Source organism: Suncus etruscus, chromosome X (assembly GCF_024139225.1).
Source record: "Suncus etruscus isolate mSunEtr1 chromosome X, mSunEtr1.pri.cur, whole genome shotgun sequence".
Taxonomy (NCBI): Eukaryota; Metazoa; Chordata; class Mammalia; order Eulipotyphla; family Soricidae; genus Suncus; species Suncus etruscus.
The window spans coordinates 99,276,841-99,294,200 of record NC_064868.1 but is presented as its reverse complement, the minus strand read 5'-3'; the positions used below and the strand labels follow the sequence as shown (position 1 = coordinate 99,294,200).

Below are 17,360 nucleotides of genomic sequence, written 5' to 3'. Positions count from 1 at the left end.
GGTGTTTGGAACCACAGCCAGCAGTGATCAAGGCTTACTCCAGACTTTGTGTTCAGGGATTACTACTGATAAGTCTCCCTTAGACAATCTGTGGTACTGGTGTGAGCCACAAGCAATGCCAGTGCCTTCATTGCTATTCTCTCTCCTGCATTCAAGCCTCCTCCTCTCCCTTATCCCCTACTCTTTAAGCCCTTTTCTTCTTCTTCCTCTATATTATTTTCCATGCTATATTCCTCATGTCACCTTCCTTCCCCATTTTTTTTTGGTTTTTGGGTCACACCCGGCAGTGCTCAGGGGTTATTCCTGGCTCCAGGCTCAGAAATTGCTCCTGGCAGGCACAGGGGACCATATGGGGCGCCGGGATTCGAACCGATGACCTCCTGCACGAAAGGCAAACGCCTTACCTCCATCTCTCCGGCCCCATTCCTTCCCCATTTTTAGTGACCAGATGTGAAGCCAAGCAATAAAGGAACAGAATGAGAAACTAAAGAAATGCTGGTGCTCTTTCTGCAAGACCCTTTTATATTTATTTATTTTATTTATTTTGGGAGGTGTTGATCCATACTCAGAGGTATTCAGGGGTTATACCTGGCTCTGCAATCAGAAATAGCCCGTGGAAGGCTTGGGGGACCGTATAGGATGCAAGAGATCAAACCTATGTTCGTCTCAGATCAGCCGTGTGCAAGACAACTGCCCTACCACTGTGCTATTGATCCAGCCCCTCTTTTATTTATTTTTATTGGGGGACACACACCTTATTCTTCCTGAGGATTTACTCTTGGCTCTCGGAGATTATCACTCCTTACAGACTCAGGAGACCATGGGGTGCCACCAAACACACCTTGGTCATCTGCATGCAAAAGAAGCTCCCTACCCACTCTACCACCTCTCTGGCCCCAACAAGATTTTCTAGTTTATTTTGACTTTAGTTTGTTTCATTGTTTTTTGACCACACCCAGTCATGCTCAGGGCTTTCTCTTAGTTCTGTGCCTACTGGTGTTTGGGGAACCACATGGGTTGCCAGGGAATCTTCTCTCTTAAAGTCAGCCTGGTTCTTACCCTTTAGGAGCTTAAACTTGAAAATAATCCTTCTCAAAATCACAGCAAGTTTACAAATCAGCTGGATAATTTTGTTTTAAAACAATGCATATTCTAAGTGGTGAAAGTAGAGAGGATAAAGCACTGCCTTCCAGTGGTTGACACTGTATGGGGTCATCCCACCCAACACCACTAGGGGTCACTCTTGAGCACAGAGCCAAGAAGAGCCCCTGAACACCAGTGCTTGCGGTCCAACCCCACTCCCTACCATCACCACCACCGCCCCACATACACTTCCCACATAAATAAGAATAAAGGTCAAGTACATAGATAGTTACAAGAACAAGAGAGAAAAAATCAAGGCCAAAGAAGTACAGCGAGAGCAGGGTTTAAAACAGGATATGGTCCCACCAAGTCATAAAGTGATTCATGAAGATGGCATTGTACTGGCACCTTGCAATAGTAGAGACTGATAACTGCAAGGTCTTTTCAGTAAGGATCTAGCAGCCTGTTCAACGGGGGACACAAGTGTGCCAAGAGGGTAAGAGTGAGCCATTAGCTGAAAGTAGGTTGGTAAGACCATTTAGGAAGGGCAGGTATAGCACACAAGGGAAAACAAAAGGGATTTGGTGTCTGGAGACCAAGAGGCACTATGCTGTGAAATGTTGGTTGTGGGGCCAGGTAGATGTGTGTGGACTGGACAAGAACAAAAAGAAGGGATTCATTTAGTAATGTTTGATTCATTTAGGGGCAAGACTTAGGGATCAAAATATCCAGCTGCCAACAGGGAAATTCTGGACTGGAAAGCCAGAAAGATGAGAGAGAGAAAGAGAGAGAGACAGAGAGAGAGTGAGTCATCATTCAAACAGCAACAATGGTGAAGTTGTGCATTGTGGGAAAGAACAAAGACAGAAGACAAAAGGGAAAGGACAATGCTACAGGCACATTTGCACCTTATAAAGGGTAGAAGAAGGCAGAGAGAGTTATAAGTAGTGGAACCAAAACCACAAAAAGTCCCCCCACCAAAAAAAAAGTCCAAGGCATGTGGAAATTGAAGTCAAACCCTTCACATCCAGATCATTATTCTGTCCCTCTAAAATCAAGGGGCACAAGGCAAAGAGCCAGAGTGATAGGAGTGACACACATTGGAAGGCAGATCCCGGCACCAGCACTTACTCAATCTCCGGGAATGCCAATCCTTCTGGGTCTCAGTTCCTTCATCTGTTAGAGAGAGAGGAAATTACTTACCTTTCGAGTTCACTGTATAGAGTTAAAACGAAATTAAGCAAGGGGGCCAGAGCCATAGTACAGAGAGGGAAGACACCTGCCTTGCATGTGGTTGACCCAGAGCACTGAGCACAGAGCCAGGAGGAAGCCTTGAGTACCACCACAAAAATTAAATAAACCCTTTAACTAGAGAGTCAGTGGCACAGAGTGAGTCCTCAGGAAAGGGTTTGTGATCTTCTCTTCTGGTCTTTCCAAAGGTTTCCCTCATCTCCAAAATACTCTGTAGATAGTACAGTATATTTAACTAGGGTTAAATATAAATCCAGTTAAATCCAAGTACAACTGGTTCCTCAGAACACTGCCACGTGCAATCCTGGAGGACCTTGAGCACTACCCCAAACCATTGGGGTAGCCTCAATGATCCATAGCACTACAGGGCCTAACCAACACCACATCTTCAGGCCCTGCAGTGCACTTCCAGCCTGTTTAGCTAAAACTGCTGGTGCCATCCACCTCAAAATTTGACTGCTAGAGCCAGAGAGATAGTATAAGGCTAAGGCTTTAGAGCCTTGCATGTAGTCAACCCAAGTTTTAATTCCAGCACCATGTATAGTCCTCCAAGAACCACCAGGGGGCAGTCCTATGCACAGAGCCAGTAATAGCCTGAGCATGGCAAGGTGTGAGACCCCAACATTTCTCCACTAAAAGAAAAAAAACCTACTGGACGGCCATGTTGATGACTTATGCTTTGTAAGCAGAAAGACCAGGATCAGGGTCCCCTGAGCACCATGGGGAGGAGTACCCATAAGGACAGGGCCAGAAGTAGACCCTGAATACCTTTAGGTGGGCACATGGCCAAAAAAAAACCCTACAGATCTGAGCATTTCTTGAATCATATAAAATGAAAGTGGAAACCCTTAGAAAAGCAATCTCTTCAACAATAGTGATATTCAAGAAATCATTCATGCCAAAAAATCAAAAGGTAGGCAACCATTTCTCCCCACCCCCATCCCAAACAGAAGTGAACGACATTGCTGTTGACACGTAAGGAAAGATTGTCCCAGTTTCACAAATATATCTAGCATTTCCTTGGACCTACTGGAATCAGAACTTAGCCATGGGGCTCATTCTGAAGGTTCCAGCTTTTACAGCTTCACTCCCCCACCCAAAGTGCAGAAGGCATTCATGTGGAAACCTGGGATATGTCAGAGGCACCCCAAACCTGCAGACACTTCATGAGGGATTGCATTCTTTGTACATAAGATATATGAAAGCAAGGCTTTCAGGAGATAAATGTAAAGTAAGGTATCAGAGTGAAAGACTGCCCACCGCTAAGAACAACAATGCTGTTTTGATAACATACCAAAGTTGTAAAGCTTGCTATCTAAAATGACAGAACTCTGCACAGAACTCTCATGGTATTTCTTGACATAGAAGCCTGAGGGGTGGGTTAGGGTTCAAGGGGCAAGCTGTTTCATTGCCCATTATCTTACTTGCAAAGTCTTGGCTCAGAACCCCACATGCACTTTTGCTTGCTCTTAGTCTAGAGAGTTCCCGGAGCCTTTGGCAGTTTGGTTGCTTTTTTAAAAATCACCAGCTGTTGGCCAAATACATTTTCTAAGACATGTCACATGCAAAACGCCTGGAAAATATCATCCACACCCCTGATTTCCAACTTGAGCCTATATGCTGAGAAGTCCCAACTCTGCTATTCCTAAATTCTAAAAGTGTCTATACGCTCTTTGCCAGTGAGCTCATTGGGCTCTAAATTTCAATTACCTTCTCATATGCTGATAACAGCCAGGATCTCTCTCCAGTCCCGACTGTTTCCTCTTCTTCTATGATATAAACTACAACTTCACTCGTAACCTATCTATGTCTTTTAGGGTCAAAGACTCCCTAAAACTTATTATTTCTCCCCTTAAAATGTCCCTCTGGGGGAGGAAAAAAAAGTACAGGGTCCAGGGCACAAGCATTGCATGCACCTAACCTGAGTTGCATTCCTTGGACACTGCATGGTCTCTGGAACATCCTGGAGGAATATCACCCTGGTGGTCCCAGTACCACAAATCCAGAGCTAAACCATATCTTCAGGCTCTAGCTCTTAGCCCTCAGGCCAAACACTGGGAATGGCTTCTGGGGTTCACTGAACACCAATAAGAAAGCCCCCCCAAAACATCTCCAAATATCCCTTTTTATTTCACCTTATGAACACTGACTGAACACTTAACCCTGTACCCCAGCACTCAGAAAAATTAGAACTCCTACAATCTTCCTTCTGTCTTTACGTGCAAATGCTATTTATTCTGCCCTCTCTCTACTTGTTCTTCAGTTCTCCTACATGTAGGGTCCCATCATTTCAGCTGCATTTCAAAAACTACCCACAACCACTTGCTCTCTGGTCAGTTCCATATTGATTTATTTGTTTTAGGACCACAACTGGCAAGGCTCAGGATGTACTCCTGGCTCTGCCCTCAGGAATCACTTCGGGGACACGGGAGGGCTCAAGGGACCATATGGGATGCTGGGAACTAAACTTGGATGAGCTGAGTGGAAGACAAATGCCCTCCCCATTGTACTATCACTTTAGACTCCAGACGGCTACATACTAAACAATACTTTCCCTCAAATGATTTTCATGGCACCTCACTGAACTTGCACACAGCCCAAGGAAATGCTTCAGCATTGCCCAGTGGGTTTTCTGGTTGTTTTTTTTTCCTCCACATTCTTCACCTGGTCAGCTACCCAGCCAAACCAGATACTTCAAGCCAACAGAAGAGCCATTTTGTCTGTGAACATTGAATACCTCATGCTATATCTCTTGCTTAAGTAACAGAATCTCCCTCTTCTAGAGCTCAATCACCCCCATACCATCAGAGGGACTCCAGTTTGAGGGTGCTTCTTGCTCTGTGTGGCTTTACATGCCTGGCTCCCCACCCCCTCCAGGCCCTGATGGTCTCTGACTTACCTGCTCCTAGTTTAGTCCCTGGCATAAAATCAGGCCTGAGGCAATACTGGGTGAAGTCCACTCGGACTGACAAACTTTCCAATATTTATGCAGCAAGAGCAGAGCATAGAAAGTCCATTCTGAGGAAGTTTCTTTTCTGAGAATTTCAATGTTTCTCAAAACAGTTCGATATGATCCCAAATACAATCACTCCAGGAAACCCAATATACCCTCATGAATTACAGGCTCATTTCTACGGAGCTCAATGTGCAATGAGGACCATGTTAGAAGTAGTTTTCCAGAATCAAGGAGATAGCTCAAACAGCTAGCATGCATGCTTTACATGTGAGATTTCTGAGTTTGGTCCCCAATACCCACAGTCATCTGAACACTGAGCCTAGAAAAATCAATGTTGAGCAACCTCTTAAAATATAGGAGTGACCAGGGAGATGGTAGAAACAGTACAGGCACTAAGGTGCTTGCCTTACAGGTAATCAACCCTGACTGTTTCCTGGCACTATGTATGGTCCACCAAGCATTGCCTGAAGTGATCCCAGAGCACAATTTTAAGAGTGGTCCCAGAGCACCAATAAATATAACCCAAAAATCTCTCTATAATCAGCAAACATGATAGCATGGATTGACCCTTGATGCTTTAATAAAAACCCTACCTCTGTCCTTATGGAACTTGACAAGACATTAGTGACATAATCAGCTCAGACACAATTGGGGACCAATCCAAGTGAAATGTTTCACTCCAGCTCTGAGCAGCTGTTTCCCCATTGTCCTCCTCAGGTTATTATGGGCCCTCAAATATAAAAATATTATATAGATGAGTGTACAAAGATGGGCACATGGGGTGAGAGATAGTGCAGCAGGTAGGGCACTTGCCTTGCAAGTGGTGACCTAGGTTTGATCCCAGCATCCCATAAGGTCCTCTGAATCCACCAGGATTGATTGTTGAGTGCAAAGTCAGGATTAACACCTGAATACTCTTGAGGGTGGCCCCTCCCCCCCCCAAAAAAAACAGAGGGCTGTATGGGCATGTGTATGCATGTGTGTGAGTCAAGCAGCTCAGTGGCTCTCAGAGCCTGTGGACACTTTCAGTGGTCCTAAAATATACAAAGGTGAGGCTTACATAATACAAACGGGGCAAATCAGAGTAAAAGGCCACTCAGAAGCGCAATCCCAACTTTCAGTTTAACAGATAATTATTCATTGTTGCTATGAAAAATAACTAAAAAAAAAAAAAAAAAAAAACAAAAAAAAAAAAAAAATAAAAAATGGGACGGTGAGATAGCATGGAGGTAAGGCGTTTGCCTTTCATGCAGGAGGTCATCGGTTTGAATCCCGGCGCCCCATATGGTCCCCCGTGCCTGCCAGGAGCAATTTCTGAGCCTGGAGCCAGGAATAACCTCTGAGCACTGCCGGGTGTGACCCAAAAACCACAAAAAAAAAAAAAAAAAGAAAAATAACTAAAATGTCTGTATTTGCTCATATGTATGCACATCTGTGTATTTACATACCTATATATCATAACCAAAAATAATCTTCAGATAAAATTACAAATGGAAACCTTTCTCCTTGTCACTTCTTCCTCAAAGGGCAATTTTGTCTTTTGGTGGGGAAGGCCATACCCAGTGATGCTCAAGGGTTACTCCTCTGTGCCCAGAAATCACTCCTACCTATGCTCCAGTTCATCCTATTTGGTGCTGTGGATGGAACCAGCGTCATCTAAGAGTAAGGTAAGTACACTACCCACTAAATTATCACTCTGACCCTGTATATTGAAGCAATGAAAATGAAACAAGATACCCATGGTGACAGAAGCTAGAGAAACTGACTTCCGCACCACTAGCCTTTCCTTAGTCTTCATGGCAGAATGACAGAGACAATGCTACACTCCCATCTTTCCCAAGGCAGATGGATCTCGAGCTCTCATTCAGTCCTCTAGAGCAGCAGTTCTCAAATTAGGAACTCTGTGGCACCCTGTGGGACCCCAGGATATTCCAAGGGGACTACAGATAAAGACTAGTTCAATGGGGGCCATGGGATGAAAAATGGATGGAGCAATCAATAATACTGGGATTGGTGGAGAAGGAAAGAAGGGGACCAGAGTTATCAAAATGTTGCAAATTATTGCCTTCAATTTACTCTTAATTCATTCCCATTAATTCATTAATTACTCTTAATTCATTGTCAATCACTCTGCCCTGGGCAACTCTAGAGGAATCAAATACGATGCAGGCATCAATGAGGGTTGGGCTTGGCAGTGGCTATGAAGAAAGGATAAACTTCCAAAACTATGAACATTAGGTATGAGGAAGTGCAAATGAAATATTTGAGGGAACCAAAAGGTGCATTTCAAGCACATCTCCAGATTCTCTCTGCACAAAGGCTAATGTTCAGGTTTCTGATGTTCTCCATTAGTGCGTGACCAAGTTTCCTCCAGTTTCAACAATCTAAACCAATATTGGACCGAGAGTGAAAAGAAATTTCTGGATATCATGATGCACAAGATATGGAGAATATGAGTGGAGAGCCAAACAAAAATGAAGGCGGGAAGAAGCAAACATAATTCCCATATTTTAAAATATGAATAAAGATAACTTAATTTCTTTTTTTCTTTTTTTGGTTTTTGGGTCACACCCGGCAGTGTTCAGGGGTTACTCCTGGCTCCACTCCATGCTCAGAAATTGCTCCTGGCATGCTCAGGGAACCATATGGGATGCCGGGATTCCAACCAATGACCTTCTGCATGAAAGGCAAACGCCTTACCTCCATGCTATCTCTCCGGCCCCAGATAACTTAATTTCTATATGAATATGATCCTTTGTTAAATGTTTGGAGGTTCTCAGAGCTTACTGTTGGATTTGTGCTCAAGGGGTCAGCCCTGTTGATGCTCAAAGGACCATATGTGGTGCTTAAGATCAAACCAAGGTCTGCCAGTGCAAGATAAGCACCTTAATCCCTGTATTATCTCTCCAGCCCTCATATCTCTTTATTTTTTTAACCTTCCTTGCTACATGAGCCTCCATCTACAAAAACCCTATGAGTTATAAATTCTCTCTAGAAAATGGCTTTTTCTCAACTGACATTATCCAAATGCATAAAGAAATTAAGCCCTCTCCTGAGGGCTTTATTCTATTTTAGTTGTTTTGGGTTTGGGTTTAGGGGCCACACACAGCAGTGCTCAGGGCTTATTTAGCCATGGCTCTGCATTCAAGGATCATTCTTGGTATGGCTCAGGGGCCATAAGGAATGCTGGAGATCGAACCCAGATCAAGCCACATACAAGGTAAACACCTTACCTTCTCTACCATCTCTCCAGCCCCAACTTTAATAAATTCCATAATTGGAAATACACTGTGGATTATGGGCTTATATAGATAGTTTGGGAGTCTTACCTGGTGGTGCTTAGGAGCTATTCCTGGCTCTGTGCTCAATAGTGACCGCTGGCTGTGCTCAAGGGACCATATGCAGTGCCAAGTATCAAACCAAGGTTGGCAGCATGTAGGCTAAGTGCAATATCTCTGTATTATCTCTACAGCCCCCAGATTATGTATGTTTAAGTGTGCTTTACGAAGCTTGATTTTACAGGTAAGAAATATCAAACTCCTAGGGAAAACATACAGTATATTTCTGGAACTGACACCAAGTTGCATTATTTTTACAAGCCCAAATACCACAGATCTGTAAAAGGAAGATAAATGCCTGTCTTTATGTCTCTGTGACTATATTTAACTTATCATTAAGTTACTTAGAATAGCCTTGTAAACAAGCACAAGATACTTACCTTGTAGGAGAGTTGCCTAGTGTACTTCTTCCAGGAAATTTTAAGGCAGCCAAGTGAATTAAACCAATATTCTTTGTCACTTACCTACAGACAATAAATGGCCTTTTTGACCTGAAAAAGTAGTTACTTTTTTAGACACCGTACATTCGTAAAACTTGCCTACTAAAATGTTGCTTTTATGGAAGTCATATTTATAATGCATTTGCAGCCACCTTCCCTCGTTTCATTTACAAATATTTATAGAATGTCTCCACAAGTACCATGCCCTGTGCTAAATATGTGGGGCACAAAGATAAACAAGATACAATTACTAACTTCTAGGACATTAGTCTAGTAAGGAAGATAGAGACCATTAGGAACACATACCTTAAAGGGCCCATAACCAAGCTATTCCACTTTGCCAGTAATAAACTCATTTTCAAAAGGCAGACTCCAAAAGGCCAATGAAAATTCACTCTAAAATCCAGGCCTTTTTCTGGATTTATAAGTTGTGTGTGTGTGTGTGTGTGTGTGTGTGTGTGTGTGTGTGTGTGTGTGTGCTTTCAGCGGCCATTTGTTAATGCTGAATAGTCTTAACTGCATTATTTCTGACAAAAAATGTACACCTTAACTTTTGACCTGAGTGTTGAAATGCAGTAGGCAACTTTTACATCCCCTGTTCCTCCTCACTGCCATTCTCACTTGTATGTCATTCTCTCTTCCTATCAATTATTTCTCAATATAATCCTATTAAATACAATTCAAGGAGCTTCACAGATTTACTAATCTAGCCCATAAAGACAATTTCAGCTCCTGGAGGTAATGAAATGCTTGGCACACCAGCAATACCTTAAGATCCCAACTGTGGGCTAACTCCTTTGGACTCTTGAAGAAAAATACATACAGGGGCCAGAGGGAAAGTGCCTTCCTTGAGAATCAACTTGGATTTCTTTGTGCTTACAAATGGCAACTCTTTCTAATAATTAGCACATGGATAATTAATCTGTACTTGGCCCATGTTGCAATCTGCTCTGTGTATTCAACAAGGTGTTCAACTGCAACCACAGAGTCCCAGTGAACGTTTTCCCCCCACTCCCACTACTGCTCATACACAGCATTTTAAAGTCCATTTTCTCTGCGGATGTCCCTGTCTTCACCTTGGTTTCTGAATCGCCTTTCTCCCTGTCATTATATCTCAGAAGGCAAATTCCCATTACTTTCCGCTGCCTCCAAAGCCAGCCTGAGGCCCATGACTTACTTGGATCCTATTTTCTGATGCTCATTTCTTAATGGAGTACCGGGGATCCTGTTTCAAGTCAGACAATTTGCTAAATATGGGCAGATGAGTGGGTGATTTTTCTGCCCACCATTTCCATTAGCCCCTTGATTACCCCAAACATTGAACCTGCTTATAAACTCAGCTAGGCTTGAAGTTCCCAGTAGGGACCTTTCTGTTTTGTTTGTTTTGGTTTGATTGGGGGGTGTTGTTTTTGTTTTATTTTTGCTTTGCTGCTATACTTGACTGTGATCAGGGGTTACTCCTTGCTTTGTGCTCAAGGAGCACTCCTGGCAGGGCTCAAGGGGCCATAAATGTTACCGGGGAACCAAATCTGGGTGCAAGACAATAATTCTAATTGTGGGACTATTCCTCAGCCCTCCCACCCTCATCGAGTCTCTTGAATTGAGCCTGTGCACAGATTCAGATCCCAGGTTCCAGAAACCTGTGAGGTGTTTCAACAGGTCCATTCATGTGCTAAAAGCCCACCTCGAAAATATGGTCATGTCAAGTTGAGCCAGAACGGTCTCGTTGACATTAAATCCAAGAGTGTTTGGATGAAGGGATGTCCTCCAATTTCTGTGTAATAATAATCTGGTGTTCTTTAGTGACACTACTCTGCTAGTCATAACAATGCTGCTAATTTCAATTCTCTCCTTGGATACTCGACATCCTGCTTGATGCTAAGAGCCCCTGCTTAACCGAGTTAAGGCTGAACATTCTTAGGCAGAGTATATGTGCTCTGAAAAGGTTGTCCCCCAGGCCTCGGTAATGTGCTGTAATAATTTGGATGTAGTCTCTTAAAATAAGGAAAATGGCATAGAGTGTAAGAAAGTATTTGGGAGCTCAGAGAGGACACAACAATGAACCAGACAGTCTATTACTGTCAATTACTTGCTAAATGCTCTATAGTGCTCTTAGTGTGATGCTCCCCGCTGCATCAAATGCAGAGCTTTCCCTTTAAGACCCTTATAATCTAAAACATACAAATAACCATATGCAGCAAAAAGCTAGAGATCAGAGTCAAAGGAAGCATTCACAAAAATGTACAAATTCAGCATGCCAGAACTTTTCAGTTGAGCAATATGATCCCCAGTGAAATTCTTTCCAAATGATGTATCGTGTGCACGAGTTATAAGTGATTATCTTCAATTTTCTTAGAAATGAGTAATAAGATACCTCTTAAGACCCATGCTTTTGTATATGCATCAAACACTAAAGTTGGCGAGGTCATTGATAGCTGCCATTTAAGGAGAAAACATATTGTCTTGTCTTAAGAGTAGACAAATCCAGACCCTTTTTTCTCCCAGGTTGGTAATAAGCAGCCTTTTTTTCCAGGCAACAGTGAGCAGCAAACACTGTGGCTCTAAAGATGGAAGTGGCGGAATGCTGAAAAAATATTGCATCCAAATATTGGTTACAACATAGCAACCCCTTAGGGGGGAAAAGGCTGCAAAACTGACACCATCTGTGTTATCTAGCATCCAACAAAATCTTATGCCTGTATTTCCTAATGTCTACAAAAGGAATTTGCTCCAAGAATTCAGAAGTCTTTTTAAGATGGCGGCCCTATTAAGAGACCTCTCCCTATCTCCCACTTCACCTCTTCAATTCTTTTCCCTTGTCCAGGCTGGCTATTGTGACCATTCCAGTCAATTTCCTGGAGGTCTTTTCTAGCCCTTTTCACCCTATTTAATCCTACATGTTTCCTGCGAAGCCTGTTTACTTGTAGGCTCCCCCACTACACTGAGTGCCTTGACAAAAGAGACTGCCTATTACTCCTTTCTGTCCTCACAACACCTAATACAGAGCCTGCTAAGCAGTGGGTCATCTAAAAACTCCTTCCGGGTCACAGTGCCCCATCAGTCAAAAACTATCTTCTCTCATGGGGAATTTTCCTCTGAGCCCATCTTGGTACCCTTCATAAGGATTTGCGTACTAAGTAGATTCGGAGCCTATTTCAAAGAATTCTCCAAACCGTTGAAAGGAGCACACTGTAGTGACAACCTTTTCAAAATTTCATGGCATTGCCTCTTAAGTCTTGCTTCTGATAATAGAACTGCTAACTGCTTCAAGCTAATTGGGCCACCCATTATTGTTGCTCCTTCTCACACTCTTAAACCAACCAAGTACCAAAGTCTTTGTTTGCCAGAATGTTTTGTGTGCGTGTGTGTGTGTGTGTGCGTGTGTGTGTGCGTGCATGCATGTGTGTGTGGGGGGTGGGTGGGTGGGTGGGTGGGTGGGTGAGTGTTCATATATTTTTAAAATTTAATGTTGTTTCAACTATTTTGAAAACAATAAGTCACTTTGGCTCTTCGGGGCTGCCTTTTACCCATCCAGGCATTTGGCCTTCTGGATTGGTTCTTGCAACTGTTCAGGGCTCTCGAAGGCAAGATTCCTCAATCTTTGGGGAGTTGCAACACTACCACGGTTTGTTTGATTTTCTCCTTCCCTTCCGTCCCCTTTACCACCAGCCCCCACAAAAGTGGTGTATGGCATTCATAAAGTGAATTACACTTGATTTTTGTTTAGAGGAATTTTTTTTCAGACTTCTGTAACATTCCCTTGAGACAATTGGAAACATCATTGTCTGATTACTAACTCACTTTCCTTGCCTAAAATTGTATCCATTCTTGATTGCGCCTGTGGGTAGGTTAAGCAAAACAAAATAAACATCTAGACTTATGAGCTCATTGGCTTTTTTTCTGAATTTTTCTAAATTAAATAAGGGCAAAAGAGCTGTACTGAAAGTCAGTTATATGGATTTTTCTGCCAAATGCTAACTCTGTGTGCCTGGTTTCCATCTGTGGTGCTTTCCAAGTTACAAATCCTTTATTTAAAAAAGAGAGAGAGAAAGCTAGAGAGTGGGGATATGAAAAGATCTATGGATTTGGGGAACAAGCAATTTAGAATTGCTATCCTGTGCCTTTGAACACTCTAAAAGAATTGAGATTGTAAGGCTTTAGATCAGCTTTGTAGAAGTATAGTATAGTCAGTCCTTGAGCACCAATGATTTATTTTTTAGGCTGGCTGATTTCAAATGCCATTTAGTCTCATCCATATTAGCATAAGAAATGTACCTTATCCACTCTAACCCAATTCTGCTAATGGCCGAAGTTAGCAGTCAATCCCAAATGCTCCCCTTAAGTGAGACAGGACATTCTTGAGGATTTCTTCTTACTGCAACCAAATCTCATTTTATCTGGGACAAAGAATGCTTAATGCAGTTAATACAGTGGAGCGTACAAACAGAACGTGGCTTAAAATATAGATGGGGCCCTAAGTGTGTGGGTGTGTTGTGGGGGGGTCAATCGGGCTTCATGTTGGTTCAGAAGTATCTAATAATTTGCAGCTCTCTTGCCATTTCCAACCACTGATCGACAGCAGCAAATTACACATTTATTCACTTTGATATTATGCACTTGCCAGTGTATTAAGTGTGCCATTAGCCTCTCTTCTCTGAAATACTGAAGAGTTTTTCCAGACATGGACCTATGGGACGGGATTTGCACCAGGCTTGCCATATCTATAGTGACCACATGTACCCGCCACACATTCAAAAAGCACATGATTTCACGCCAGGATCAAGTGCTCCAAAGGTACCCGGCTCCAAAAATGCTAGGCTATCTCGTAGGGAGCGGTAGGGGCAGTGCCAGCCTGGAAGTTTGGCTCTGCTCCAGTCGGCCTCAGCAGAAGGTGTTCAATCCTGCATCTGCCTGTGAAGCAGACTCAAAGTGGAGAGTGTTGGCTTGATAGGGCCAAAGCCCCCTCCCCGGAAAGGGATTTTTTCCCCTCTAAGGTTCGGGAAATGCTGGAGGAAAAATGAAAATCTCGGCTCCAACTCCCAGTTCTCTGCACTTAGGCGGGCAGGAAGGGAGATCCGGAGGGGAGAGGGAGGGAGGGAGGGAATCCAGGCCAAATCGCTCGTATACACAGTGTGTGGGCCCTCCCAGTACTTTTCTACAGATGCTGAAAAGAGGCAGAAGGCCAGGGGGGGGGGGAAGGGGAAGCCTGCATGTGTGAGTGTGTGCAGAGCCCGGTGGCTCAATGACTTATCTGTGCGCGCTGCCTCTGCTCTTTTTCTTTGAAACACAACCTTTTGCATCACGTCGTGGGCTGGAAATCAGCAAACGTGGCCCTAGCCCTCACCCTAGACCCCTCCATTCATCTTGGGGTGGTGCGCAGGATGGGTGAGTGGAGGAAACGGAAGAATCTGCCTTGTGCAGACCAATTTTTTTTACGTTATCCACAAAAGCATGTTCTCTGGCCTCAGGCATCTAATTACCATGGCACTTGGAGGGGAGAGAGAGATCCGCCTGCCTGTTGTTTCAGTGTGGTGGAACCACTGCCGACGTTTTGGCCCCCTTAGAGCGCCCGCACACGCCCACGTGGTGCGTTAGGAACACTCAGCAGTGGAAGAGGTACTTCTCCCCTCCCTTCGCGCGAATTCCTGCAAAGCAATATTTAACAGAGGCACACAGGCATCGCAGTCCCCCCCCCAAAAAAGGGTGATCAATTACCTTTGCAACTAAACAGCAGGCTCTTTTTATCCACCTAAAGAAAAGGCTGCCTAGGTAACCTCCTGCTAGCGAACGCGGTGCCAGAGGGCGCGCACCGCACCGCACCGCATCGCATTCCCAACTTGGTTCCACCATCAGGTCCGCCTCCCTAACTTGTTGAGAGCCACCGGCCAAGTTAAGGCTAGGGCTGCGTGACCCCCTAAACTCACGCCTCCCCCCTAAACCCCCTCTCTAGGAGCTCTTCCAGGCGCGGGGTGCGCGCCCAGCAAGACGCGGGGTCGGGATGGAGACCTAGGCGCGCGGCCGCAAAAGGCTCCCGCTGGGCGAATTCCGAGGGAGCGAGCAAGCGAGCGGTCTTGGCTGGTCGAGCGAGCGCACCTCAGCTAAAGGAACCTGTTAGAAAGTGACTCTGCGGGCCCGGGGTGACAGGGTGGCCATGAGTTCTAATTGGATTCTCAGGCAGGCTTTGGGGAGTCCAGGCGCGGGACGGTCAATCACGCGAGGCCATTAATATTCATCTGTTGACAGCGGCGGGCCCTGGGCTAATGTTAAAATAGGGCCCAGCCCGCACGATGTGATGGTTGCAGAACAAAAGGCAGGCGTGCGTTCGCCCCCAAAGTTTCCTACACCTCCAACCATCTTTCCCGGTAGGGGGTCCAAGTGGGTCGCGAAGGCAAAGGGGATTTCGAAGGGGAGGAGTGGCACCCCTCTTTACACTCTCGCTCCCGAGCCAGCTGCACGGGTTTCGAAGCGGTTTGGCCAAACCTAGAAGTCGGTGGCGGTTTTGCAGGGAAAGGTTCCTGCGTGGTCTTGGGGGGGGCGGGGAGGGGAGAGCACCCACTGCAAAGTTTCCCTCCGCGCGTCTTTACCTGCCGCTAGGCATTCGGAGATCTGTCCTTAACTTTGCCTGCACTTGGGCCCGCGAACCTCGGGGAAGGAGGCTGCGGAAAGGGGGGCGTTGGAGGTGGGGGTGCACTGGGGTGGAGGGGTGGGGGAGTAAGGCCGGAGCCAGGGGCCAGCTAAGGCAGAAATTCTGGCACGTACGTGAGACCGACGGGAGCAAATTCCCGCGGCACCAGCTCCGATATGAGGCGCCGCTCGGCCGAGCCCTGGGAAACCAGCTCCCACCTTCCCGCCCTCCAACCCCCCGAAAATGGGAGCTCGTGAGAAGACGAGCCCCGCAGTTTCTATCTCCCCCGCGCACCTTCCCTGGTAACACAGAGAGCCTGGGGATGCGAACACAGTCCCCCCACCCAACAAAAACAGAACCCCCTTCCTCCCTTACTCCGTGTAGACCTGGCCATGCCGCGGGCACACCGTCCCCTCCTGGGCGCCCGGCCGCAGGGTGCACGATCGCGGCGCCACTGGGCCACTGCGCTGGAGGGGAGGGCGGCCACCCCGCGCCTTGGGGGTGGGGGAGGCTCCCAGCTGCCGCGCGGAGACGGTGCGCGGGGACTCCGGCTCACCTGGCACGGGGGTTTCGGGCACCCACTTGAGTCCGGGTTGCAGCCTCTGGAAGAAGGAGCGGACCTGGTGACAGGTGGCGTCCGGCGGCGGCGGCGGGGGCTGCGCCTGTCCGGGCCAGTGCAAGCTGAGCAGCATCGCCAGCACCAAGCACGCGGTGCGCACGATCCCGGCCATCCTGCTTCGCGGGCAAGGAGGAGAGCGCGGGAGACTGAGTGGCAACGGGGACGAGAGCAAGCCCGGGACGCGACAAGCCTGCCCGAGGTCCTGGAGCGCGGAAGAACGTGCCGCTGCTCCGCCGCTGCAAAAGTTTCCTCGCAGCTACCTGGACGCTGGACCAGGGCGGGAAGGGCTCGGTGGAGGGGGCGGGGCCAGGGGCGGGGCGGGGCCAGAGGCTAGGGGCGGGGCCAGGCGCGGAGTTCGGCGGGCCCGCGGGGGGCTGCCTCGGGCTGGTGGCGGGGACGGCTAGGCCCGCGCGGCGCGGGAAGCGGGCGGGGGGGGCGCCGAGGGTGGGGGGATGTGAAGCGCGTGCAAGGACGCCCAGCTGCCCGCTTGCCGCCGCCCCACACTGGGCGCTCTGGCAGAACTACTGCAGAGGGGCTGCAGGCTGGGGCGCGCTGATTGGCTTCCCTGCAGCCGTCCCCGCTGACTGGCTCGGGGAGAAGTTCCCCGGCCTCACTCCTCCTTCCCGCCGCTCATTGGCCTGCAACCGGGAGGGCTTTTCCCTTTTGGATTTTTTGCAACCTCTCCCCTCTAGCCTCCGGGTGCGCGGTGGCAGGGGTGAATGGGGGGGACTGGCCTAGGTACCCCTCTCTGCTTTGCCCCAGGCTTCCTGCCTCCCCGGTCCAAACCGTCTTGCCCACCCCAACACCCCCCCATTCACCCCAACACCTCCCCCTCGCCTCTTGCTGTTCGCCCGAGAAGCTTCTTCCGAACCGTTTTCCAACCAGCTCCCCCACCCCTACACACACACAAGCACGCGCGCGCACACGCGCACACACACACACACACACACACACACACACACACAGCCCCCTGACGCCGCGGGAGCCAGGTTTGCAAACCCAGCTCACAAAGAATCGCCTTTGGGGACTGCTGGGGACAGTCTGATCT

General features: G+C 46.9%; 1 protein-coding gene across 2 annotated transcripts in view; it reads right to left on the bottom strand.

Moving 5' to 3' along the window:
- The window catches only part of GPC3 (glypican 3), a 439,048-nt gene extending 422,474 nt beyond the window's left edge, over positions 1 to 16,574 (bottom strand). The window contains exons 1-2 of one of the 2 annotated variants that reach the window (XM_049766670.1): positions 16,250 to 16,574; positions 2,215 to 2,259 (exon numbers count right to left, since the gene is read on the bottom strand). In XM_049766670.1, the coding sequence (XP_049622627.1) occupies positions 2,215 to 2,259; positions 16,250 to 16,424 (220 nt within the window). In that variant the 5' untranslated portion in view covers positions 16,425 to 16,574. The remainder of the gene's footprint in view (positions 1 to 2,214; positions 2,260 to 16,249) is intronic. The other variant, XM_049766671.1, reaches the window with a different exon arrangement.
- Positions 16,575 to 17,360: the final 786 nt, after the last annotated feature.